General features: G+C 40.6%; 1 protein-coding gene across 1 annotated transcript in view; it reads left to right on the top strand.

Moving 5' to 3' along the window:
- CHRDL1 (chordin like 1) overlaps positions 1 to 25,978 on the top strand; it is a gene marked incomplete in the record, with an annotated part of 1,250,701 nt that overhangs the window by 733,107 nt on the left and 491,616 nt on the right. The window contains 1 exon segment of the mRNA XM_044057267.1: positions 8,714 to 8,908. Coding sequence (XP_043913202.1) covers positions 8,714 to 8,908 — 195 coding nt within the window.

Below are 25,978 nucleotides of genomic sequence, written 5' to 3'. Positions count from 1 at the left end.
ATATATATATATATATATATATATATATATATATATATATATATATATATATGTGTGTGTGTGTGTGTGTGTGTGTATATATATATATATATATATATATATATATATATATATATATATAGGTCTACTTCAGAATGTTGACCATTCAGAATGCTGACTTTCATATGGCCAACACCATATGATCGACATTCCGAAAGACCGACATCCTGAAATAGCACCAATTACCTAACTGTAAACACAGCAAAACTGTGTTATGTAGCGGAGCAAGCCCCCCTGCACCCACCACACCCCCTGCTACTTAAATATTCTCACTCTGAGACCGCACTACAGTGCAGGAAAGGGGAATCTTCCAGTCCAGCACTGTAGCGGGATCTCGGCTATCATTTGTCTGCCTTTTAAACGTTCGCTCATATGATGTCGGCCATATGAGTTTCGAACATTTGAAAGTTTGAACAAATGAAGGGCTCCATAGATACACACACACATACAGATCTTATTCATAAGATCACAATCCCATAACATCGAACGTTACATCATCAAGACCATGAGAATGAAAGATCCCAAAAGCAAAATCGCAGAAGATCGTAGTGCAGAATGTCAAACTGCACATAAAGTTGATATAGTAAGTGATTTAGTGGTGCTGTGTTTCTTTAAGACTATGTAGTCAGCACATTAAACAGTATGGCAGAGTTCACGTTGCGTGATTCTGGTGTCTTTGGAGAAGTTTGGGTACGTGTGAGTTGAAAATGAGAGAGAAGTTGTTTGAATTTACTTGTATTTGTTAATTTAGGATGGAGCTTTACAGTGAAGGTATTCTAATGTAGTAAATAGTTTGGTGGTTGTGTATCAATTGCTAGACTGTGTTCCTTAAAAGTATTGCGATCTTGGAGTTGGTATATTTAATCAGCAGGGGGAGTGGGGGCAACAGAAGGATAGATATGCTATGTCTAGTTCATCTTCCTGTGATCAATGATATGGGATTCGGTGTTTTATAGTTCCAATTATGTGATCTTTTGTTCTTGTGGTCCGAGTGATGTAATGGTCGATGTTGTGGGATTACGATTTTATGAAGTATATCCATACATACTTACATACACACAGAAAATGCTGAACATAGACAATGAAAGCAGCACATAGACCAGATAAGAAACAGCAAGTGGCCTGATGGTCTGAATCCCTAGACTTTCAAGAACCAGATGGCCAACTACAAGATTCATTCTTTGATTGTAGAATGGATGAACAGTTGTATTTGCTGGACTAGTGTGTGACCACAACCATTAATGTAAAAACGTGAATGAAAAGTATCACACTGTAAATGAGATGAAAGATCCATCTTCCAACACAGATAGATGCCCACAGGTATTCTTCAGTACGAGATTACAGTTATGCTACTGAAATAGTGTAACCCTTGGCAGTTACCTTTGCACAGAAGAACAGAGCCATGATTATGACCAAGGCAAATTGATTTCAGTTAGTAGATTTGGCACCTGCTGTAAATGGATGGGGAGAGAGTGGAGTGAAGGGAGTGAGCCTGCTTGCCTCTGCCTGGGGGAAGAGTAGGATACATGTCCCGGGAACACACAAACACACTCATACCCTGCTCTGATTTCTCCATTGAAGACCAAAGAAACATGCACAATGTGCTTATGTACAGGAGACATTGCCATCTGCAGGATTTTGTCACTCATGGCATGAATAACGGCCTTGTGTTATGCCTACTGCATGGTCTCCAAGAAGAATGTTCAATTGGTATGCAGGGGGTATTAGAGCCACAAAGGGAAAACCCAGTTCCTTGCATGGATGATGGACCCTTTCTGGTTTCTTTTTCCCCTTTCCTGTAGTGGGAATGAATGGGCACATGATTCTCATTCAGCAGGGAAAGGAATGAGTTCTCACTCAGTGATGGGAATGAATAGGTCATCTGAGTGGCAGGGAATGGGGGAGCAATACCACAGCAAAAAAAAATTAATTTGGAAAAAAACTTTGAAAGTTGAAGTAAAGAGATTAGAACAGCAACAGAGATGCTCTTACATGCATCTAAAAAACTAATCTGTGAGGTGTATATACTATCCGTATTAATTAGTAATGAATCAGTATCTGTTAAGTAATCTGGGAATCTAAGAGGTTGAGCAAAAAAATTGCATTTACCATTTAGTTCAGGGGTAATTACTAGGCTATTGACCCTAAAGGGCCTTTTAAGCCTAACTATGCTTCCAAACTATATTTGACAGATTATACCACTCATTTCTTAGGGGGTATTACTTGGGTTTGAGTGGTTGAGCATTTACAAGCAGCTTCTTTATATTAGGGATATAAGTAGCAGACCAGGGGCTAAATTTATATTTACACAGCCACTGATCAAAGTTGCACTTGAATAAGTTCAGGGAAGAACTCTGCTTCACATGGATGGGAAGAAATTTGCAGAGAAGGGATAGTCTCTGAGAGACACACCTCTCCCACCAACATGTTTTATTTAAGTTGCAGACGATGTTCAGGTCCCTAGATCAAGTGTTTCTGTTGGTATTTATTTTATGAATGTGCAACAGATCTATAAGGGCTGGATCAAAGGCTGCTTTGAAGACCACACATAGATCATCCCTCAGCAGTTTGTAGGAGGCCAAGTACAAAGATAAGACTTTGAGGTGGTCCGTGTAGGGCATGTTTTCTATATCATGTATTCTTTTTGTGAGGAGTCTAAAAGAATGCTCCAGTTATTACATAAACCAGATCAAGTGCATTCCAAACAGAGGGAAGGTATTGTACTCAATGATTGTTCTGATAAGAAAAGAGTATAATGGAACAATAATATATCTGGACCAAAATGTCATACCCTTGCTTATAAGTTGCTCACCATGGAATGACTTCCTTACTACTGTAGTCACAATATGGTAACAGTCCAAGCTGCTGTCTACATGCATTCCCAAATCCCTGACCACAGAGTCACCTTTTAGGGGAGTCTTATCAATGCAGTAATTTATGGAGGTGCTCATCTTTCCAAACAATATCATTATGCATTTTTGGCATTGATTTTCAGTCAGTTACTCTGGCACCATTCTGTGCCATGTCTTCTTGGAGGATGTTGGAGTTTTTTGGGGATTCTATGACTGTGGCTAGTTTGTGGCTAGTTTGCCATTGTCCTTTAATTCAGAGAAGTAGATGTAAAAAAGGAGCGGCCCCAACACTGAAACCTGGGGACTCTGCTAGGGACTGACCTTTTTGTGGAGGTAGGCTTGCCTATCCTGACTGGTGACATTGGGGTTATACCTAGTTTTATGAGCTTGTCTATAATGTGAGGTATTGTCAGATGCATTGGCTAGGTCAAGGTAGACAGTCTGCACCATTTTGCCTTGCCCATTGCTTTGCTGACTTTCTTGAAGAAATTCACCAGGTTGTGTAGGCATGACCTGCCCTTGACAAAACCAAACTGGGTTGGATCCAATGTCTGAAGGTTTCCTATATTTATCGTTTCTATGATTATTTTTTCTATGGCCTTGCGTATGAAAATAGTTGGGCTTATGGGTCAGTAGTTTTCTGGGTCTGTGGATGCCACACCCTTGTGCAGAGGTGTAACAGTTGCAGCCCTCCATTCACTTGGCATGTAGCCTGTTTGGAGGTATGACTGAATAGTGGGCCAAATAAGTCATTCTTCTTGTTAAGGAAGCATCCTGGAATGTTATCGGGTCCCACTGATGCAGTACTTTTGGCTTTAGAGAGCTCATTGAGACACTGTTCCCTAGTGATATTTGGGGAAGCTGTGGTGGGGGTTATTTCTTGAGAGGTGTCCAGGGGGAAAGTGGGATAAAATTGGAATTGAATTTATCATTCCATAGATTTACTATATTCTTTTGCTCAGTTTAGATGGCTGTATTTACAATTAGTTTTGCACATTATTGTGTATTAACTTTGAGATTTTGGAAATAGCTGAAGAATGCCTTTTGGTTGTATTTAGCCTGGGAGTCTACTTTTACCTCAATTTTGGCTTTAGTAGGCTTAATTAGTCCCCCGAGTTGTTTATTTTGTTGGCTGGGGGAGTTCTCACCTTGCTGGGCATAGCACGTTTTATTTTTGGCCATGATCATCTTCCTTTTGTTATACAACCTATTGGATTTCCACCATGGTAGCTTGCCTTTACAGGTAGTTCTATGCTTAGTTTGGGTAGGTACCGCTGCCAGTATGCAGCTACATACATGATTGTACAAGGATTTTGTGAATAATTTTTTTTTGTTATTTTGAGAGGGGGTTGAAATTCTGCCAGGGTGTCACTTAAAAGTAGGAAGCTAGCCTTGGAATAATTCATAAAACTATCAGGGTCACCTGATGTCCCCGGTTTTATTTTGAAGAAGATAGCTTTATGGTCCAACCTGACCATTGAGCACATTACAGTCTGGGAAGTGCAGTGGTCCCTCACACTGATGAGAAATAGGTCAAGGATGTTTGCACTCCATTATGGCATATGGAGTAGTTGATCCAGGGTGTCCATGTCAAAGTCCAGGAATCTTTGAATCTGCAAGTTTGAGACCATGTATGATTCCCAGTCTATACTGGGGTAGTTGAATCACTCATGAATATAGTGCTGGGTTGAACAGAGTTGTGTGTTCATTTAAGAAAGTGGTATGTATTTATTGGATCTTGGGGGGACCTATAGCTTACAAGAATTTGGTATGGGATTTTGCGTAGAGTAAGTTGTGTTTGGAGGAGCTCAAGTGCATCATACTGCTTTACCAGCCTTGCTGTGTGATTATTTTTTATGTAAATTGAGACAACACCACCTTTTGCCCTTTCTGTGCAATAGCTGGCCTAAACATGTAAAAGACACTATAGCCCTGTCCTGCCTGGGAGCTCTCCTTGGCTTTAAACCATGTCTCAGTAACTGCACAGACATCTACATTCTCTAGGATGAGAAAAGCTTACATAGAATAGAGTTTTTGTTTAGACTCCTGGTTTTCAGCAGGATCATATTTAGAATGGACTGGGGTAGTTTAGCTACGTCAGATGGTTTATCAGTTTGGCACTGCCTTAAAAAGGCAATATGGGGGTGAAAAAGGTTTTAGCCAATATTCAAACACCTAGAGGTAACTGATACAGACCATCCTTGGCAAAGCATATTGTGGTCCCTTCGAATGACACCAAAAACTAAGCCAATTATGAAAATCATTTTTTTTTTCACATTGTGGCATCACCCTTGGGGAAAATTAGAATGCTATTCAGTGCTAGGCTCATACAGTCCTGGACATACACTCAGAGAGCTCCATCATGTCTTTCTTCATATAGCCCAGGGAAGTACAATTCAGATCATTTACATGTGGACCATGATTGAGTCATGCTAGTATTTGTGCTTCAGTGACAGGAGAGTGTATATAATATGGCAGATCCTGGGCCCTGATGGGCCACTGACCATATACCTCTCCTTCCTCAGCCTGTTGAGTGGGACATCTGTGTGTCTCACAATGTAGTCTCCTATAATCAAAATTTTGGATTCTGTGGTGGGCTGCCTTATGGGCTTACATGTAGTGGCACTATAAAAACATATTTCTTAAACAATCCTCCTGGAAGTTGACACAGATTTTCCTTTATGGTAATAGAAGTAGTGTAGTGCATATAGCCATTTTTAATCGCCCAGCACACCGACTCAGAAAGATAGAGGTGGACATTAGGTCTCAGCACTGTGCAAGTGTTAATTTGTAGATTTTCTGCTGTAAACTGAAGTACAAGCTATAAGTCTATTTTCCATAAGGGAACTATTTGAATAAAAAATTATGCTTAGAGTTGTAATAACTGTTAAAAGGAAAATATTTTAACTTTCCAAAACTAAATTACTGTCACAGGTTCACTAAATGATGTTTTTGTAAGACATGGCAGTTTATCTCAGGATTTATTTTCAATAAAGTTTAGACAAACTAATGTATGTAATATACAGTGGACACAAATGTACACACCTCTGTTAAAATGCCAGGTTTTTGTGATATAAAAAAACGAGACCACAATAAATTATTTCAAAACTTTTCCCACCTTTAATGTGACCTACAAAGCTGTACAATTCAATTGAAAAACAAACATACCTGTTAGGGGAAAATATAAAAAATAAATAACATACAATAAACTGGTTGCATAAGTGTGCACACCTTTAAACTAATACTTTGTTGAAGCACCTTTTGATTTAATCACAGCATTCAGCCTTCTTGGGTAGGAGTCTATCAGCATGGCACATCTTGACTTGTATGTATTTGTCCACTCTTCCTTGCAAAAGCGCTCCACATCTGTTAGATTGCAAGGGCATATCTTGTGCACAGCCGTCTTCAGGTCACCCCACAGATTTTCTATTGAATTTAGGTCTGGGCTCTGGCTGGGCCATTCCAAAACTAAATTTTCTTCTGGTGAAGCCATTCCTTTGTCGATTTGGTTGTATGCTTTAGGTCATTGTCATGTTGAAAGGTGAAATTCCTCTTCATCTTCAGCTTTCTAGCTGATGCCTGAAGGTTTTGGGCCAAAAGTGACTGGTATTTGTAACTGTTCATAATTCCCTCCACCTTGACTAAAGCCCCAGTTCCAGCTGATGAAAAGCAACCCCAAAGCATGATACTGCCACCACCATGCTTCACCATGGGGATAGTGTTCTTTTGGTGATGCAAAGTGTTGTTTTTGTGCCACACGTACCATTTGGAATTGTGGGCAAAAAGTTCAACCTTGGTCTCATCAGACCATAACACATTTTCCCACGTTTTTGGGAGACTTCATGTAGTGCTTTGCAAATTTTACCCGGGCCTGGATGTTTTTCTGTTTAAGAAAAGGCTTCCGTCTTGCAACCCTACCCTACAGCCCAGACATATGGAAAATAGAGGAGATTGTTGTCACATGCAGTACACAACCTGTACTTGCTAGAAATTCCTGGAGCTCCTTCAGTGTTACTGTAGGTCTCTTGGCAGTTTTCATCAATTTTGGACGGGTGTCCAGTTCTTTGTAACGTCACTGTTGCATATTTTCTCCACTTTTCTGGTGACTGTCTTCACTGTGTTCCATGGTATATCCAATACTGTGGAAATTTTTTTTACCCTTCTTCTGACTGATACTTTTTAACAATGAGATCCCTTTGATGCCTTGTAAACTCTCTGCAAACCATGGCTTTTGCTGTAGCAGGCAACTGAGTAAATGTCAGGAAGATCCTACTAGGACAGCTGAACTTTATTTGGGGTTAATCAGAGTCTCTTTAATTGATGGCAGGTGTGCACCCAATAATAAATACTGTAATTAAATCAAAAGGTGCTTCAACAAAGTATTAGTTTAAGGGTGTGCGCACTTATGCAACCAGCTTATTGTATGTTTTTTATTTTTTATATTTTTCCCCCTAACAGATTTGTTTTTCAATTGAATTGTACAGGTTATAGGTCACATTAAAGGTGAGAAAAGTTTTGAAATTATTTATTGTGGTCTCATTTTTTATATCACAAAAACATGGCATTTTAAAAGGGGTGTGTACATTTTGTTATATCCACTGTACATCTTTGGCAAGTTTGTAATTTGCCCCATGTATTATATTATTTTTCTCTCTTCACCCATGTTTGTTGTGTCAGGCTACTTTTTATAAAATATTACCAACAGTATTTTTAGGTTTCCTAAAATTTTTATTTAACTGTGTAATTGCCAATAAGCTCCTTAAGTGGAAAGGTATGCAGTTTTAAAAGGTGCCAGTCTTTTAATTGTTTTAAAACTGCTAGTTCATTGTTTCAAGAGAGACCTGCTTAGCCTTTATAAGGAACTTAATTTGCATGGTGTAGCATTGCTGTTGTGAGATTAGCATGTTAATCATGAATAAATAAAATTGAGACCAAAATACTAATAATTCACTGTAAAATCACCTACATGAGGAACTTGCATACTGAAGAAATGAAACACATGACCTGGACATACAATAATTTCCCTAGAAACCAAAAAACAGCCAAGCAGCACCAACAGTAATCCAGTGAAGGTCTATCCGTCAGCAATATACCAGGAAAACAGGAAACACACAGCTGCCAGAAATACAAATTGAATAAAACTTTATTTGATTGAAGCGCTTTTCGTTTCACCACATGAAACGTCTTCAGAATAAATAGTCTACTCATTGTTGTTCTTAAATACTTATGGTGGATTGGTACAGTTATTTATTCTGAAGAGGTTTTGTGTGGTGAAACGAAAAGTGCATCGATCGGATAAAGTTTTATTCAATTTGCATTGTTGGGAGCTGTGTGTTCCTGTTATCCTGGTATACTGCTGAGGGATAGACCTTCATTAGACTACTGCTGGTTGCTGCCTGGCTGTTTTTGGTTACTAGTGCAGTTTTTGTCGATTCATCTGTTCACGTTGTGATATAATAATTTCCTCTTTTTATTCCATTTGTCTTTTTTATGGAACATTTTTCATAATGTCAAATTAAAAAAAATGTAGAATAAGCTTTTTGAAAATAAACTTGATATTGTCAGTAGAATGCATGTTTCTGATATTAAGATGTTTTATTCAAATCAGTCATTTTCAGTGTTTGATCAAAATGTTCTTAGCTGGTAAAGATGTTTTTGCATATCAGATTCATCCTTGCTTAAATAATTCTGACTTATCCTTTATCTAAGTTGTCAGTCACTGATAAAATGCTGTTATTTTGGGACAGAAGTACTTATGTTTCTCACTTTCCATTGTGTCTGCCTATTTGCAATAAAGTTGCATGTTGTTTTGTATCCTTTAGTGTGTGTTTTCAATGGGAAGACTTACTCTCATGGGGAGTCCTGGCATCCAAACCTGCGAACATTTGGAATCGTAGAATGTGTGATCTGTACTTGCAATGTAACGAAACAGGAATGCAAGAAGATCCAGTGCCCAGATCATTACCCATGTGAACATCCACAGAAAGTGGAAGGAAAGTGTTGCAAGGTTTGCCCAGGTATGCCACATAATGAAGGCAAAAATACTATTTATGCATTTAAAACTGTTATACATTACATAAAGTTTAATATTGCCACATCATAGATTCCTTTGGAAAATGTATTCAATTTCTTTCATTGTTTGAAATATGCATTCTGTTACATTTTGTCAAGAACTTTGCAAATTTACCTTAGAAATGTTATGGAGTTTGGAAATGGAGCATCTTTTATGCAAGTCACCATTAAGTAAACAAAAAGTTTCAGCAAAAAGGAGAAATTGATATGAAGTAAGAATGGCAGACAAAAGTGATGACATGCAGTAGAAAGATGAGTCATATCAAACATATCTTGAAAGGGAACAGAAAACAATGCCAGGTACTGTGCTGTTTGTTTCAACAGCATTACAATATACTGTAAGTCCAAAATAAAATGAAGCATGGCATAGTAGGTGAAGAGGTTTTATTGCATAATCAAGTGTTCATTCCATACTTGGGGCTTCATCAGCAGAAATGGGTAGCCATAACTAAGAATGTAGTATACACATACAGCTAATTAATCACACATGGACATAGACCAGTTAAGTAATTAGTGGATCATATTGTACACTTAAAAAATAACCTATATAAAGCTATTGCTAAATGCAAAAAGTTCCAGAAAAATGCATTCAGACAGAGTAAGAGCTGCTGTGATGGGTTGGCGCTATTGTCTCTGAACCAAAATATTTAAACCTAAGGTATTAACTTTAAGCATGTCATCTTTTGTTTTACTCATTTATATAAATCCTTGCTGGATTATTTATTAATGTATCATGATAATGTTAAATATAATTGTTGATGCTCTTTCCAGTGACACTTGCACATATATTATTTCTCTAAATATAAATTTGATGATGTAAATCTTTTTTTATTTATTACAATTAGGACAACAGTTCCATCCTAGGAACCGATAAGGCTGTTTACAAGCTCGCGCCAGCCAAAAACTCTCAGCTAAGATCTACCCATAATGCTCCTCTCCTAGTTACGCCAGATCTCGTTTGCCACGTTCCTCATCAGACGTGCTATCCATCTCTCTCAAAGCTAAGTGGAAAATTGTAATTTTTAATATAGTTTCTCCTCAAAATTTCTTATTTTGTAGTCAATTTTACCTTTTCTCACTGTCGCCTATAACCTACTTCTGTTCCCTACCCATTACCTTGGTAATTAAATTTCTACCATTGTTAGTACTGTCCCTCTCTCCTGCCTTTGGTAAGCCCTTCCTTACCACTTGTGGTATTTTTTAATACCATTGTTGGTATTCTCTCACTTTTTTCTCTCCCTTCTTTTGTTTCTTCTGTTAGGATAGCCTTGTTGCCTTACTATGTCAGACAAAGCTAAGTTGGGATTTAAACAGTGTGATAAGTGTGGGCGTAAGATGCCCAACTCAGACACTCCTGTCTACTGTTTGGGCGTGGACCATATTAAAGCTGACTGTGACATTTGTGCTAATTTTAGTAATCGTACACTAGCAGAATGTAAAACTAAGCTTATTTTAAAAGGTTTAATTAAGACACATTTTTCGGAGGCTCTATCAGGATCGGAGGTCTCGCCCCCTCCAAAGACCAAAAAACATAAGGAAAAACAGAGTCACTCGATTACGGAACAGAGTCGGCTCCATGCTAATCCAGCGCCCTTGGCTCAGACCTCTTCGGCACCAGGCTCTATATCTTCTCCCTCATTGCCGTCTATGATATTCACCCCTATTTCGGTTCCAGCCTCAGCACCACTGACTTTGGTGCCATCCTTGGATCCAACATTGGCTCCTATGACTGTACCTGCTTCGGCACCATCTCCGGCCACAGTGCCAATAGTTTCTCTGGCTCCATCGACTCTTAAAGTCGAATATCTGCCAAGGACAACATATTCTCCAACTTGTGACTCTTTTTTGGGGCAGAGGTTTAGCCCATTTCTAGAAAGACCTGATTCTCCTTCAGCAGCCTCTTTTAGATCCACCAGAAGTTTTTCTGAATTAGACCTAGTGCGGGTTGTGGACCAGCTTCTGGCAGCTAGGGGATTGCCCATTCCAGCTAGACCTTCCATCCCTCTTGGCTCAAAAGTTTTTAAAACATCTTCCCCTGTTTATCCTCCTCCGCCTCTACCTAGGTCCCGGAGATCTTGGTACCAATGTCCACCCCAGTGCATACTGTCTCTGCTCTGACAGCAGTTTTTCCCCTGTCTGCACTGACCACCCTTGCCGATGCTCTCTCAGATCAGTGCTTGGACCGTCCGTACCTTGGTACCTAGCCCAGCACCTATTTTCTCGCTTGCAATATCTATGTCCATGGCTCCGATGACTTTGAGTCCTCTCAGGACTCTTCACCTGGGCGTGGGCTCCTCAGGGCAGGGTGTGACTCCGGATCTGAGGTTGTCCTTCACGGTTCCAGGCTCCCATCCCTTCTCGAGCAGGCCTGCTTTCCAGGTGATGGAGAGGATCCTTGCCTCTGCAGGCTCACAGTCAGCATCAATGGCATCAGCATCAGAACCCCCACCACCACCACCACCAGCATGCAGCTCCCAAACACCTATTTCAGGATCCCAGGCATGGGAGCCACAAGACCCCCCCTTTGTAGGGAACCCCTTCTCCGGAGTCCTCCTCAGAAGATCCCACTGGGGAACCACCCTGGAAGAAATGGTGCAAGAGGAAGCACCTTGATTCCCCTGAGGAATCTATCACTGAACACTCCGATTATGATGAGGGGGAAGGGTCCCCACAGTCTCCCCCAGATGACGTCTCATTCGGAGAAATTCTCTAAATCCTCAAGCAGCGGGGAGACTGGAAGTCCACTAACCCTTCTTCTGAGGAATCTGTGTTCTTGCAGGCCTTCCATGCCCAGCCATCTACTTCCTGGGTGACCCCACCGGCAGATGACCTTGTTAAGCTCATTGTGCAGTGTGCCTGGAAGGGCCTGGACAATGTAGAACCTGTCCCCCAGAGGCCAGACAAAATTTTATCTACACCTGAAGACCAGCCCCACTGGTCCAAGCATTTGACAGTTGATTCCATGGTCATGATAGCAGCCACCAAGAGGGTACTGTAAGAAGGTATTTCTACTGTCCATCCTCCGAACAGGGAGTCTCAGACCATGGACAGACTAGGGAAGTGGACCTATGCTTCAGCAACCTCCGCCATTCAGTCACTGAACTATCTGGCACACTTCACTTGCCTCCAAAGAGACCTAATTTCTGAAATGTCTTCCTCTTTGGTGGGGGTACTGCCTGATGAGGTGTGTGACACTGTCGCCTCGCAGCTAGCTACCCTTGAATCCATCTCAAACTCCTCAATGTGTTTGATATCTCACACCACTGAGGGGGCAGCTCGAGCTGCTGCATCAGGCATTGTCCTGAGACATAATGCTTGGATGCAGTTGTGTGACTTCGCAGACCCCTTTAAATCTTCCTTTGTCTATGCACCTGTTGACGAATCTGCACTTTTTGGACCCAAAGTACGAGAGACACTTGCACGAAGTGAGAAAGATGGAAAGACCTTGTCTGCTGTGGGCATACACTTTTCCAACCCCCAGAGGTCCTACTCCAGGAACCAGAAGGGAGGAAAAATGTGGTTCAAGAAATCCTAAGGATCTTTTCATGATGCTCGTGGTGAGCAATCCCCCCAGGGCAGAGGGGGCAACTCATCTGGAAGATGCCCCTTTTGGGGTAGGGGGGTCCATGTAACCAGGACGCTAGAGATTCTTTCTGCAGCAGACCCTACCAGCGCTCCTGAGCAGCGGCCCAATTGCTTTCCTCTGGAAGCAGTCGGGGGTCATTTTTCTCTGCACCTACCAGCCTGGCAACTTATTACTACCGATGTTTGGGTGCAGAGAGTAATATCCAGAGGCTACCAAATACCATTCGATTTAACTCCCAGACCCGTCAAACGAATCCTCAATGTACCACCCAATCAGAGGGAATTAGCAGCCTTAGAAATAGAAAAGCTGCTAAGAAAGAGTCATCCAACCAGTCCCACCAGACAGGACCCGGGTTTTACTCTAGGCTCTTTTTAATGCCAAAAATGACAGGGGACTGGAGACCAATCCTGGATCTCAGCTTATTGAACAAATTTATCAAACCTCAAAAATTCCGGATGGTCATGGTACAATAAATTCTCTCCTTCCTAGGGAGGGACAACTGGATGTGCTCTATAGAACTCCAGGATGCGTACTACCACATAAAGATGGATCACCACTCCTGGAGGTTTCTCCACTTCTGGCTGGGAGCCAATCACTACCAGTTCAGGGCACTGCCATTTGGCCTCTCGACAGCCCCCCCCCCCCCGAGTGTTCACCAAATGTATGGCAGTTGTGGTAGGTCATTTTTGACTACAAGGATTCCAGGTGTTTCGGTATCTAGACAATTGGCTCCTTACCACTCCGACCAGGAATCTCCTAGTCCGTAGCCTCTCTTACACTCAAGGTCTCGCGCTCTACTTGGGGATTGCAATCAACAAGGAAAAATCTCAAATGTCCCCAAAAAAGACACTGGAATTTATTGGAGCAGTCTTCAACACATCATCTTGTCAAGCTTCTCTACCCCCTCACAAGCTTTCGAAAATAAGACACCAAATCCAAGACCACCTTTCTCAGACCTGTGTACCAGCACACCTTGTACTGCAACTCTTAGGCTCTGTGGCAGCTGCCATTACATTAGTACCACTGGTGAGGCTGCACATGAGAATCCTGCAGTGGCTCCTTTCCACACAATGGTCGTTTTTAACTCACCCACTTGACCACATGATATGTCTTGCAAACCGTTGCAAGGAAGAAATGCTATGGTGGATGAAGCCACAAATGAATCTTTGGTGTCAACAGTGCTGTCTTCCACGGCCACAGTGACCACGGATGCTTCCCTGTTAGGGTGGGGGGGGGGCATTTCCAGGGAAAGACTGTCCAAGGCACCTGGTCCCCCATGGAAGCAAATTTGCACATAAATGTCCTGGAACTGAGGGCAGTTCTGTTAGTGGTGCAAGCGTTCCATGCCATCCCTACCTTCTGGGACCATTGCAATTCATTCAAACATGGCAATCTGGTCTATCAACAAGCAAGGCAGATCCAGGACTTACCCCCTGTGTCAGGAAGCCATAAGGATTTGGCACTGGGTGATAGCTTCCAACCGCTTTCTTAAAGCAACGCACATTCTCGGGAGTTCCAGCCTTATTGCGGGCAATCTGAGCAGGAACATCCTGATGCCTCATGAGTGGTCCCTCAACCCTGTAACAGCAGATCGGATCTTCAGACACTGGGTCAAGCCTTGCTGCAACCTGTTTGCTTCTCCTCAAACAACAAATGCAAAGGCTACTTTGCCTTGATCCCCTCTCCAGGGGAAACCCCAAGGGACGCTCTAATGCACGATTGGCCCCTGGGTCTTCTGTATGCCTTTTCCCCTCATTCCAAAATTTCTCCAGAAATCTCAGAGGTTGAGAAGCAGTGATCTTCATTGCCCCCTGTTGGCCCTGTCAAGTCTGGGTCCCATTTCTATGGCCTCATCTGATTCACAGCCCTTGGATCCTGGATCATTCCTAACACCTGTTATCTGATCCTCAGGGACTGATTCATCCGAATTTCCACAGTCTGAAGCTTGGTTCCTCCACTTCCAATGATTGCCAGGCTGCCTGACATCCCATCTCCTGTTCGTGAAATTCTTCTAGCTTCACACAAACCTTCCACCAGGAAAGTTTATTCTAGTAAATGGACTAGGTTTTATATTTGGGCCAAAGATCCAGAACATAGATTCCCTTCTCTGTCTGTTCAAAAGATTCTTCAATACCGGACGACTCTTTTACATGCAGGAGCCTCAGGATCGACAATCACTGTACATTTAGCAGCTATCGCCAATTTTCATAATGGATTTGATAATTCTTCGATTATGTCACACCGCTTATGCAAGACATTTTTGAAAGGAGTAGTACACGTTAAACCTCTGGTCAAGCCTCCCTTAGTACCCTGGGACTTGACTGTGGTGCTTCAATCTCTCACAGGTGCTCCTTTTGAGCCCTTTGATTCATGTGATTTAAAATTTTTGTCATGGAAAACCTTACTTCTAGTAGCACTTACCTCAGCGAGAAGAGTATCTGAGCTGCAGGCCTTGAGTGTCAAGAGACCTTACTTGATCTTCCACATGTATAGAGTGTCCCTTCATACTGACCCTTCTTTCTTGCCCAAGGTCATTTCTGGATTTTCCATTAACCAATCTATTGACCTGCCAGTTTTCTTCCCTCAGCATTCTAATAGAGGGGAGTACTGGTTCATAGGTAGGTACTAGGCTATTGGCCCTGGAGCCTATATAAGCCTAGCCAAAAAGGTACCCTGGCTTTCGCCACCCAAGAAAATTATTTTTCTGTGCCCCTGTTGAGCAGAGCCACAGAAGTGATTTTCGGGGTGAATTTCCTTTTTCCCATCCAATCATCAAGATTTTTCTTGGAGTGCTAATGAGGAGTTGTGAGTGACATAGATAGGTAGTCTGTTCCAGAGTATGGGAAGTCTCTGTGACAGGAATCTATCCCTCCAACATGTTCTGTTTATTGTGGTGACAAGGTTTAGGTCCCTACAGCATGTAGTTCAGAGGGATTGGGATTTCTTTAAGTGGAGCATGTCCAACAGCTCTGGGTTTGACATAGCTTTGTATGTTAGGCAGAGATTGCGTCTGAGTAGGCGATATGTGACGAAGTAAAGCTGGAGTTTTTTGAGACAGTCTGCGTACAGTATCTGTTTGAGGCCAGTAATCCTCTTTGTGAGGTATTTCTGTGGCCTCTCCAGTTGTAGATGTCTTGTGAGGTACATACCAAAAGGGGCACTGTATTCTATAATGGATCTAATGAGTGATGAGTAGAGGGGAACAATGACCTCTTTTTTTCCGGATGAGAAACCTTTTGTGATGAGGTGTGTCATGTAGAAGGATTTTCTGACTACTGTGGAGATGTGATTATCAAAAGAGAGACTACTGTCCACCTGTGTCCCAAGGTCTCATCACACTGTCGGTGTTAAGTAGACTACCACCTATGTGGTAGTTTATGGGTACAGAGTTTTTACCAAAGGGGATGACTATGCACTTTTTGGCATTGAGCTTCAGGCCATGGCTTTGACACCAGGCATCTGTCTCAGTGAGGCCCTTTTGTAGGATGCCCACATCATTAGGAGTTTTGATTATGGCTTCCAGTTTGCAGTCATCTGCAAACTTCATTAGCTAAAGACCTTCTGTGTTGCCCTGTACTTCAGAGAAGTAGATACCAAACAGGGTAGGACCCAGAACTGAACCCTGTGGTACTCCACTTGTCACTGGTCTGAAGTCGGATTTGGAGTCTGCTACTTTCACAGTGTGGGGTCTGTCCATGAGCCAGTTGGCAACCCATCTTGTGACATAGGGATTTATACTTTGTTTAGTGAGTTTATCTATAATTCCAGAGTGGGGAATGGTATTGAAATCCTTGACTAGATCTAGATAGGCTGTGTGAGCCACCTTACCCTCATCTATGGCTTTGGTGACTGCTTCAAAGAAGTCTCTCAGATTTAGGAGACATGATCTGCCTTTTACAAACCCAAACTGGGTGGGGTCCAGAGTTTGGAGATTTCCAATGTCTTTGTTTATGAGTTCAATGATGATACGTTCCATGGCCTTTGCAGACCAGGATCGTCAGGCTAATGAGGCGGTAGTTCCCGGGGTCTGTCGTGGCTCCCCCTTTGTGGAGTGGGATAACAGTCACCATATCTTTTTGCACACCCTTGATGGGCATCAGCAGCTTCGTTGTTATTTGGACCGGACTAAATCTTTCAGGAAAACAGATCAATTGTTTGTGGTCTTTGCAGGACCCAGATTGGGTAAACCTGTTTCCAAAGTGACTTTATCCTCCTGGCTTAGAAACGTCATTACCTTTGTTTACCAACAGAATAAGCTATCCTTACCTTCCAAAATAATGGCTCATTATACCAGATCTATGGCTACTTATGTAGCATTTCATTCCAGAGCCTCTATGGATGATATCTGTGCAGCAGCCACTTGGGCAAGACCTCATACCTTTATCTCTCATTACAAATTGGATTTAGCCTCCATGGGACGAGGATCTTTTGGTTCTATGGTGCTCAGGAATATCCTTCCTTAGGGCCACTCAGGACTCAAGTAGCTGGGGACTTGGTCCTAATTGTAATGAATAAACAAAGATGTACATCAGATAAAGAACTCCTGGTGGACTTTAGAAACTCCTGGTTAGGGTATTTGCTCAGACAGAGCCTTCTATTATTTTTCTATTACTACCTCTATTATATAGGGGCGGGCAAACTTGATCTGGAGCAACTAGGAGAGGGGTATTATGGGTAGGTCTTAGCTGAGAGTTTTTGTCTAGCACGAGCTTGGAAATGGCCATATCAGTTCTGAGGACGGAGCCAAAGTCCTAATTGTAATGAATGAACAAAGATTTACAACACAGATGGAACATTATGGTAAGGCATAACTTCTTTTTCCTCCTCATTATCCTCATGCAGGAACCTTTTTAATACTTAATAAACCATCTCTATAGCCTCACTAAGCATGAAATTGTGAGCTGGATAGGCTAGTTAAGGTTGTCTATTGATGGAATGGCATAATGTTGACGTCTAGGTTACTCAATGAGGCCTGGCAAATTTTATTTTCCATCCTTTGGTCATATATCTGGTTTGTTCCATTGCTGGGAAGGTAAGTTCCCTTTGATGAAAAAATTCCACTTTTTTGACGGAAATATGTTTTTCAGTGCAAATTTATTTAGCTAGCACGAAGTATTTTAGTGACTAAGTGACTTCTGTGTACTTTTAAATGGGAGTGATACTTTTAGTTTTGTGGCCATAAACTTTTTAAAACTAACTTTAATCTATTTTTCTTTAGAAAAATGTGTCTTTTGGGGGTAGGGTAAGTGCTTAAAGTGCATTTTAATGTGTTTTTACATGGGGAAAGTTAATTTTACATCTTATGTGTTTCACCAAAGGGTTCCTATTAAATTAGTGAAGGCTTAACTTAGCGAACGCTGTTTAATCGACCCTTTTTATTCAAAATGGTGAAATCCCGAAAGCATGGAACAGTGATTTTTTTCCCAAGAAAAAAAAAATCACTGGGCCATTTTTGGGACTTTGCCATTTCCTCCACTGTGGTGCAATCTTGGAATTGGTATATTTAAGTAGTGCGGGGGCACAGCCCCCCACATTGGGTGTGTGGGGGCAAAGCCCCCCACTTTGTGTTTTTTGTTGTTTTTTTTTTTTTTTTTATGGAGCAGCGATTTTTTTTTCCCTGGGAAAAAAATCACTGTTCCGTGTGTTCAGCCTTTTGGTGTTTTGACATATTTGGGTTGATTATACAGCATTCGCTAAGTTAAGCTTTCACTGATATAATGTAGACCCTTCACCAACTACTGCTGCCAAGTTTCCCCAGGAATCAGGCACAGCTTTTGGCTTAACCATACAACACTCTACCAGTTTCTTGGTTCTGCCATCTTTCAGCCAGAAAAAGATTATTGGGCAGCCATTGCAACCACAACAAGGTGATAAATTGCCTCAGCCAAAGATAGATGACTGCTGTGGCCAAAGCTGGTTCCTTGGATCACTCATCTTTTCTCCTGGGTCTTGCTGGTGTAGTCCCTACAGTCACCATGGCTGCTGAAGTGCCATTGGTGGGAAAGGGAGTGCTACTCTGGTTGGTGCTTCGAGAAGAGACAGAAAATTTCACTCTGCTTAGCTACAAAACTATTTCCATCCCTAGAGAAGCTATTACTAGCCAAAGTGGATCTTTTTTCAAATATTCTTGTCAAAAAGAAACAAAAACTTAAATATACATCTTCTCCTGTCTGTTATCATAGACAGGAGTAATTTATTGGGCTTAGCTCAGGGTTACTTGCAGTTTATTGACCCTTCTTTTATGACTGACTGTTGAAAAAAAAGGAATTTTCATTTTATGAAGAGATTCAAGAAACTGAACCTCAAAATGAGTGTGAAGGAACAGATTTTTTTTTGTCTCCATGGATTTCTGATTCAAATTCTGGGGAGGGAATGTCTTCAGATGGTCTGTTTCTCTGAAACTATTTCCAGAATGAATCGGTTATTTCAGTGGAAAACGATGTTTTTCAGTGTCTCAGGAAGTGTTATGATTTGTTACAACTAGAATTTCCAAAACCTGCTCCTGTTCCTGTTCTGTCTGTTTTGTTGGATGTTTTTGTCACAGTCACAGCAGCCTGTATTTTTCTTGATAGCCAGCCTGCTGCCCCCCCCCCCCACACACACACACACAAAAGCAGATAAACTTTATAATGTGCCACAACCCTTTAGATTTTGATACGCACATCCTAAATCTGACCCATCAGTTATTCCTTTAGTTAATTCAGCTGCTGCTGAGCTTTTGGCTAATAATAAACCCTCTCCTCCTGACAAGGATGGGAAGGCTTTTGATAAGTTAGAGAAAAAAAGTGTATTCTTCCACAACACTTGTTTTTAGAATTCTTAAATGTCAAGCTCATATATTAAAGCTTATGCTTGCTTCTTATGAGAATATGAGACATATTTTGGCATCTTCTTTTGTGATAAGAAATCTGCTTTGTATAACTTAGTCTCTTCTGTATCTCAAGTGACTACCAATTATTTTAAATGTGCATGTGACTCATCTGATACTAACTGCAGGGCTGCTGCCACTGGAATTGGTATGAGAATGTTTGCCTGGCTGCATTGTCAAAACCTTCCAGAGGATGTCAAAAATGAAATTTTGAATTCCCTTTGAATAGATAAATAGTGTTGGACCTTCTGCTAAAGAACTGAGTAAAAAATGTGATGTGAGAGGGGGGAAGCTGATTCAGGGGTTTCTCAGATTTTTCAGCCTTCCATCTCCAAGTTAACCAAGTGAGCCAATCCTCCCTGTACAGCTTTCTTTAAGAAGCAAAATAAACTTTACCATTACTTTTTAAATGTCTGCTTACCAGCAGATTGCTTGGTATCTGCTGATAAGCAGACATTTAAAAAGTAATGGCAAGGGGGTTCCAAAAAGAAAGCATTAACTTCCAGAGCAAAAGGTAGATTGTTCAGGCCTCCATCTCCAAGTTAACCAAGTGTATCAGTGCTGCCTCTACAGATTTTTAAGAAGTAAAACAAACAGTCCCAGCAACCTGCTGGTAAACAGACATTTAAAAAGTAATGTCGAGAGAGTTCCAAAAAGAAAGGAACTTCCAAAGCAAAAGGTAGTTTAGTAAGTCTGAATGGCTGTTTTATTAACTTCCCACTTGACAGTCCCTTAGTCCTTCCAGAAAGTATGAACCTCCATTTCTGTCTTTGGCAACAGATTGTTTCAATCAGATAGACTCTGAATATAATCCATCAATGGTACAGATGGAAATAGGAGCAACTCCATTCTTTTTAGGGGGGAATTCCTCATCCCCCAGACTAACTTCTTTTTTTTCCTTTTTTCCTCCTGACATCCAGCATATGTTTGCTCAAGGTTTGATAGAAGTTGTTCCTCCTACTCCTAATTTAGGAGTAGGGTTTTATTCAAGATCATTTCTTGTGCTAAAGAATGAAGATTCTTGGAAAACATTTCTGGACCTTTCCTTTCTGAACCAGTTTTTGTTAGTTCCCAAGTTCAAAATGTTGACACTTCAGCACTTGTTACCCCTTATTCCCCATTGGGTTTTCTAGTGACCTTAGATTTAAAAGATGCAGGGAATGATATTCCTGCAGATCCAGATTTCATATGTTTTTGAGGTTTTCTGTGTCTGGATCACATCATCAATTCTCTGCCTTACAATTTGGGCAGTCTACTGCACTAAGGGTTTTCAGAGAGTATCTAGCTCCTGTGATAGCATACTGAAGACTACAAAATATTCACACTTTTCCTTATTTATACAACTTATAATTTATACAACTTGCATACATTTGTAGAGTCTTGCTCAAAGTGTCCTAATCTCTCAGTTGGGTGAGGGATCTCCTACACATGCTGCAGTTCTATGAAAACTTACAGAAGTCTTGTCTGACCCCTATTCACAGGATTGTTTTCCTGGCTTGACCCCTGGATACCTCAGTTCAAAGAACCTGAAATCTCTCTGGTCCCACCATCACTATCCATTGACCATTCAGATTCCAGTGGGATTTGGGTTTTGTCAAAATGGATATTTTGTGGTAAAGATACCAGATTTCTGTGAATACAGGTCTCCCATTCTCCCATTGTAATCCAGTACAGTCAGTCACAACAGACCCATCCGACTTTTCTTGGGGAGTAGTATCAATGGGCATGCAAGCGTAGGATCTTTGGGACAAAGTAGACAGACCAGAACACAAACATAAAAATGATATTAGCTCTTTATCAATTATCTGTGGTTCCTGGGACACAGACAGCTACCTAAGGCCTGGTACTGCCAAAAAAAGCTCCATATCCAAAGAATAGGTGATTCATATAGCACAAACATTCAGCCCATCACAAGCTTTAATGCCATCACAGAGAAGTTTATTGTCAGCATGCAAAAGTATGGGAGATTAGTTTTTTAGTGCATGCTCTTGAAAACTTGAAATTGGAACTTGAGAGATTTGTTTAGAGAAACTTGAATTGGAGCATGTTTTTTAGAACATGAGACGACTTGGTTTTAATGCACATAAACATAGGATTTGCACAGGGAGATTTGTGTTTTGTAGGTGTGTATTTCCTTTTGACTCCAGTCCCTTAAGGATCATTATAGCATCCAGGATGATTACCTCTAGTATGGATTGCAAGGATGATTGAAGATAATTCAGGTAAGTTATTAGGGATTGCAGTTAATACCAATCATAGTTATTACACACGAAGTACATGTCACCCTGTCCCAAGAGCACTGTTTAGTTAAATGACTTGCTGAAGGTCACACTACAGATAAATGGATCTATAAAGATCAAACCCTGTAACAAACCCTGTACCATTGACTACAGGAAACAAATCATTAAGAGCTTAGAGTCTTAATCCACTGCACTAAATGTCAAACCTTAACTTAATTTCCTGATAAATCAGTGGTTGAAGAGTGCAGGAAAATCAGTGGTTAAAGAGTGCAGAAAAAGTCCATGATCTTACCTGGTGCTCCTGAAATGCAGGACCCAATCAGGACCTGTTACTGCACCACACACCACTGAAAACAACACTTCTCTTTTCTTAAAGTGTAGAAAACTGCTTGCTATATTTGTATCAAGCATTTGCTATAGTTTATGTACCAAGAATACAAAACACAAGTTATTTAAAAAATACTTTGGTTTAAACTGTTGCAAATTTGTAGCAAGCACATTCTACAGTGCAGAGAGCACTACAGCATTTGGATTTGTTTTCTTAAAAACGAAAGAAACAGAAAAAATTCTCTTGTTTTCCTTTTAAAAAGTAGCAAACTGCTTACTACATTTGTAGAAGGCAGATGCTACAGTTTATACTACAGAGTGAGCAGCACTCAGATTTGTCTCAAAGAAAAACAAGTTTTCTGTCTTTCAACAGTTGCAGCGAGCAGATACTACAGTTTATATTACACAAGGAGTGCTACAGTACTCAAATTTGCCTTAAAAAGGTAAAGAGAAACGGAAATAATTTTCCTTTAAAATTGTAAAAAACTGCTTGCTTCATTTGTAGCAAGCAGTTGCTACAGTTACACCGTGTTAAGGTACTCAATTTTGACCACAGATCCAATGCCAGCAATTAAAAGCTAATCCATTGTTTTTTTTATTTTCATCTGATTCAACCTTTGAGACTCTAATTGATCAGATATGACCTCAATGCCTTTCAGAAGCACTGGATCCAAGGCTCTGACTCCTCCCATACCCATAATTCCCTGTGTTCCTCCAGAATACCTCAGATCTCATTTGCTGCTTCTATCAGAAGGACGTGATCTTTGAAGGCTCTGACTTTTTCTTCTTGCATAAGTGATGTCTTTCTGATTTGTTTTTTTCTGGGCTTTTTATGGCTTTGTCTGTTTTGCCCTTATTTTTTCTCTGCAATCTCCTCCCCATTAAAAAAAATCTTCACAGGAGATGTTCTTCTGTCTAAGCTTCTCCAATCTGTTGATTTATCCTTTTTTTCTGATTATTATTACTATTGCCGCAATATTTAGCTAAGGGTGTTTACATTTTTTGCTTAATAGTAGCACTGTTTTGGTGTGGCTAGTTCATGTCTTATTGTTACTATGAGTTTTTTGTGAATCCCATCTTAACAAATAGTCACACACTTCAAGAAGTGTTCAGCCTGTGGACACTCAATTCCCCTGCAGAACCTCACTCCTCCTGTGCATATTGTGTAGGTGTGACACACTTGGATTTTGACTGTGAGGTGTGCTCCTTATTCCGTTCTAAAGCCTTACGGGGATGCAGGGACAAATTAGTCCATAAGGGTCTTCTTCATGTCAAAGTGAGAATGTTTTCACCTTTTTCTACATCTGATGCTTTGACAACCAAGAAAGCTGAAAATCCCGGCTGGCTGAGGAAGAAGAGAGGGATCAGCCTAAAGAAAAAGAAAGTACAAAAGAGATCTAAAAAGCCTTCTCCGGATCTGGCAGATGTTAGATCTAAAGACACCAAAGTGTTTGGATCCAGAAACCATTCAGGTCAGCTCACAGATGCCTCCTCCAGACTCTTCACCAGAGCAAACGAGTCCTAGGCTCTGCTCCCTCTTCCTGCAGGAGAGGCATTCCTCCTACCCATGTTCAGTGGATTCATCCTTCAAGTCCTTGCATTCTCTGAGGAGTCTTAATGAAGCAGATGTTGACAGAATGATGTGAAGGTTCCTCCAGATGCAAATTCAACCAAGATTCCTCTCAGCACCATCCATTTTGGGTGCATCTGGTTTGGCTCCATCCACCCCAAGAGGTTAGGTTAGGAAGAATATAAAGTATTTGTTAATATATATATATATATATATATATATATATATATATATATATATATATATACACACGTACAGGTGAGCATGGGCATAGCCATGAGTTAGTGAAAAATTCTATGACAGAGGACTTAAATACATGTTCCATACTTTGGATATGCAATGTGAGTATAAACTTTGCCACATACGTTTTCTTTGATTTATAGATTTCAAGCAGGTTTTTGTCTTTAGAGTGCAGAGGATGATTTTGGAGATAGTGAGGAAGTACTGAGGAGATGGAAGAGCAGGTAGAGGGGTTATATAGTATTTTATGGATTAGAAGAAGTTGAGTATGGGATAGTTGATGTGAGAATTCTAGCCAATTGAGAACATGTAATGCAGATAAGTGATTAGCTTTATGTGGTGGGTTAGTGGCAAATATAGCTATCTTATAGCATTGCTATAGCTGTGATTTAAGAGAGATCTGGATTTTAGTCAAAATATGTAAGAAGAGAGGGTAAAAGATAATTTTTAGCTAGGGTAATCCTACTAGGGGGTCTAAGGATTTTTTTTTATTTGCTCTATGTAGTAGAGTTAGCTTTTGATGAGCTATTTTATACAGTTTTGCATGTGAAGATCAAATTTAAGTTGTCATCTATGGTGACTCCAATCAATTTGGTATGGGTAATATGTTTATGGCTATATCAGTTAGAGGTAATGTGGAAGTTACTTTTATCATTGGCATGAGACTTTGGAAAAATAGTAGTATAGTCTTTTGGGGATTAAGTAAAAGTTGGTTTTGATGTTGCTATGGTTTGACAGAGTCCAAGGCATTTTGTGTTATGGATTGTTGTAGTGGGCTGTCAGATGAGGGTTGTGTCATCTGCATACTGAATAAGGCAAGCTTGCTGAGAGGAGATATATAGGTTATTGATGAAAACGTTAGAGCAGTGGACTGAGAATGCAGTCTTGAGGAATACCCATTTTAACTAGGAAAAGAGGTGAGCAAGAAGAAAGACATTTGACAATTTCAGATGGGTAGTTAGTGAACAATAGAAGAGTTGGTTTGGAAAAGGCCCAGAGAAGACATATGAGTTAGAAGTTTCTCATGTGATGCTGTGTCAAAGGTTTTTGAGAGATTTAGAAAAACAGAAGATATAAACTGTCCATGGTCTCTGGCCTTATTAATGGTGTTGGAAGAGTAGAGGAAACTGTAATGGTGCTATGGCCTGGTCAGAAACCATGTTGTTTTGGGAGATCATTTTGTAAGAGGTACTGAAGGGGTTGCTTATGAATACACTTTTCCAGGATCTTGGGGGGGGGGGGGGGGGGCAAGATGGCAGTTGGCCTAAAGTTAGAAATTTCAGAGGTGTTACCTTCTGTATGGAGGGGAAGAATGATTTTTTTTCCGTAGGCAGGGACATGGGAGGTTTGAATAGATCTCTTAATGAGAACTGAGACTGGATACGCTATAGGATCTGCAATGAACTTAAGGTACTTAGCAGGGAGATCATCAGAAGAAGCAGAACAAGGTTCAAGTACTTCGCTGTCTCTAATGATGGTGGCTGCTGAAAAGCAATTTCTAGAAAATGGAAATCAAAAACTAACCCAACTGTATTACAAGTAATGAATACAGTAACAGAGATAAAACAACTGGAACAGAAATCTTTAGAAAAAGGTAGGTGTAAACTACGTAGGAAAGATGGGAATTGTGGGAACAATACATACAGGGGAGGAATGAGGTGTAAAAGAAGCCAGGACTTAAATGAGCTGTGTAATGTTTGGAAAAAATTGGATGTATTATAAGTGATGTGTAATTGCAACTGGGAGTGTCAGTATGGTTTGTGATGTAAAATGCTTGCAACTAAGATGTGTTGGTGCGGTTTGTTTTCATTTATATAAATGTATGATTGCTTATGTCATAAGTGATGGTTTAATAAAGATGTTTCTTGTTCGAAAAAGTGACAGGAATTGAATAATTTATATAATGTTGCTTAGGTTATATGATGTATAGCAATATATGTGAAGCATAATCTCTGTTAATTTTAACTTAATACAGTATGATTACTTTTATATAAATGTACCTATGTCACTAGTGATAATTCAATAAAGGTGTATAAAAAAGTTTCTTTAGTAACCATTTAACATACGATGTGGAGACAGATTGTATATTGAAGGCATGGATTTTAAGACCAGTAGAGTTCTGATGTAGATTAAATGGTTGAGGGAGAGCTGGAGGCAAGAGAGCCTAGACGTTGATGAAGGAGT

Source organism: Protopterus annectens, chromosome 15.part0 (assembly GCF_019279795.1).
Source record: "Protopterus annectens isolate FY-2018-M chromosome 15.part0, PAN1.0, whole genome shotgun sequence".
NCBI classification, from domain to species: domain Eukaryota; kingdom Metazoa; phylum Chordata; order Ceratodontiformes; family Protopteridae; genus Protopterus; species Protopterus annectens.
Note: the sequence above shows the minus strand (reverse complement) of the source record. Positions and strands in the feature narration are given on the sequence as shown.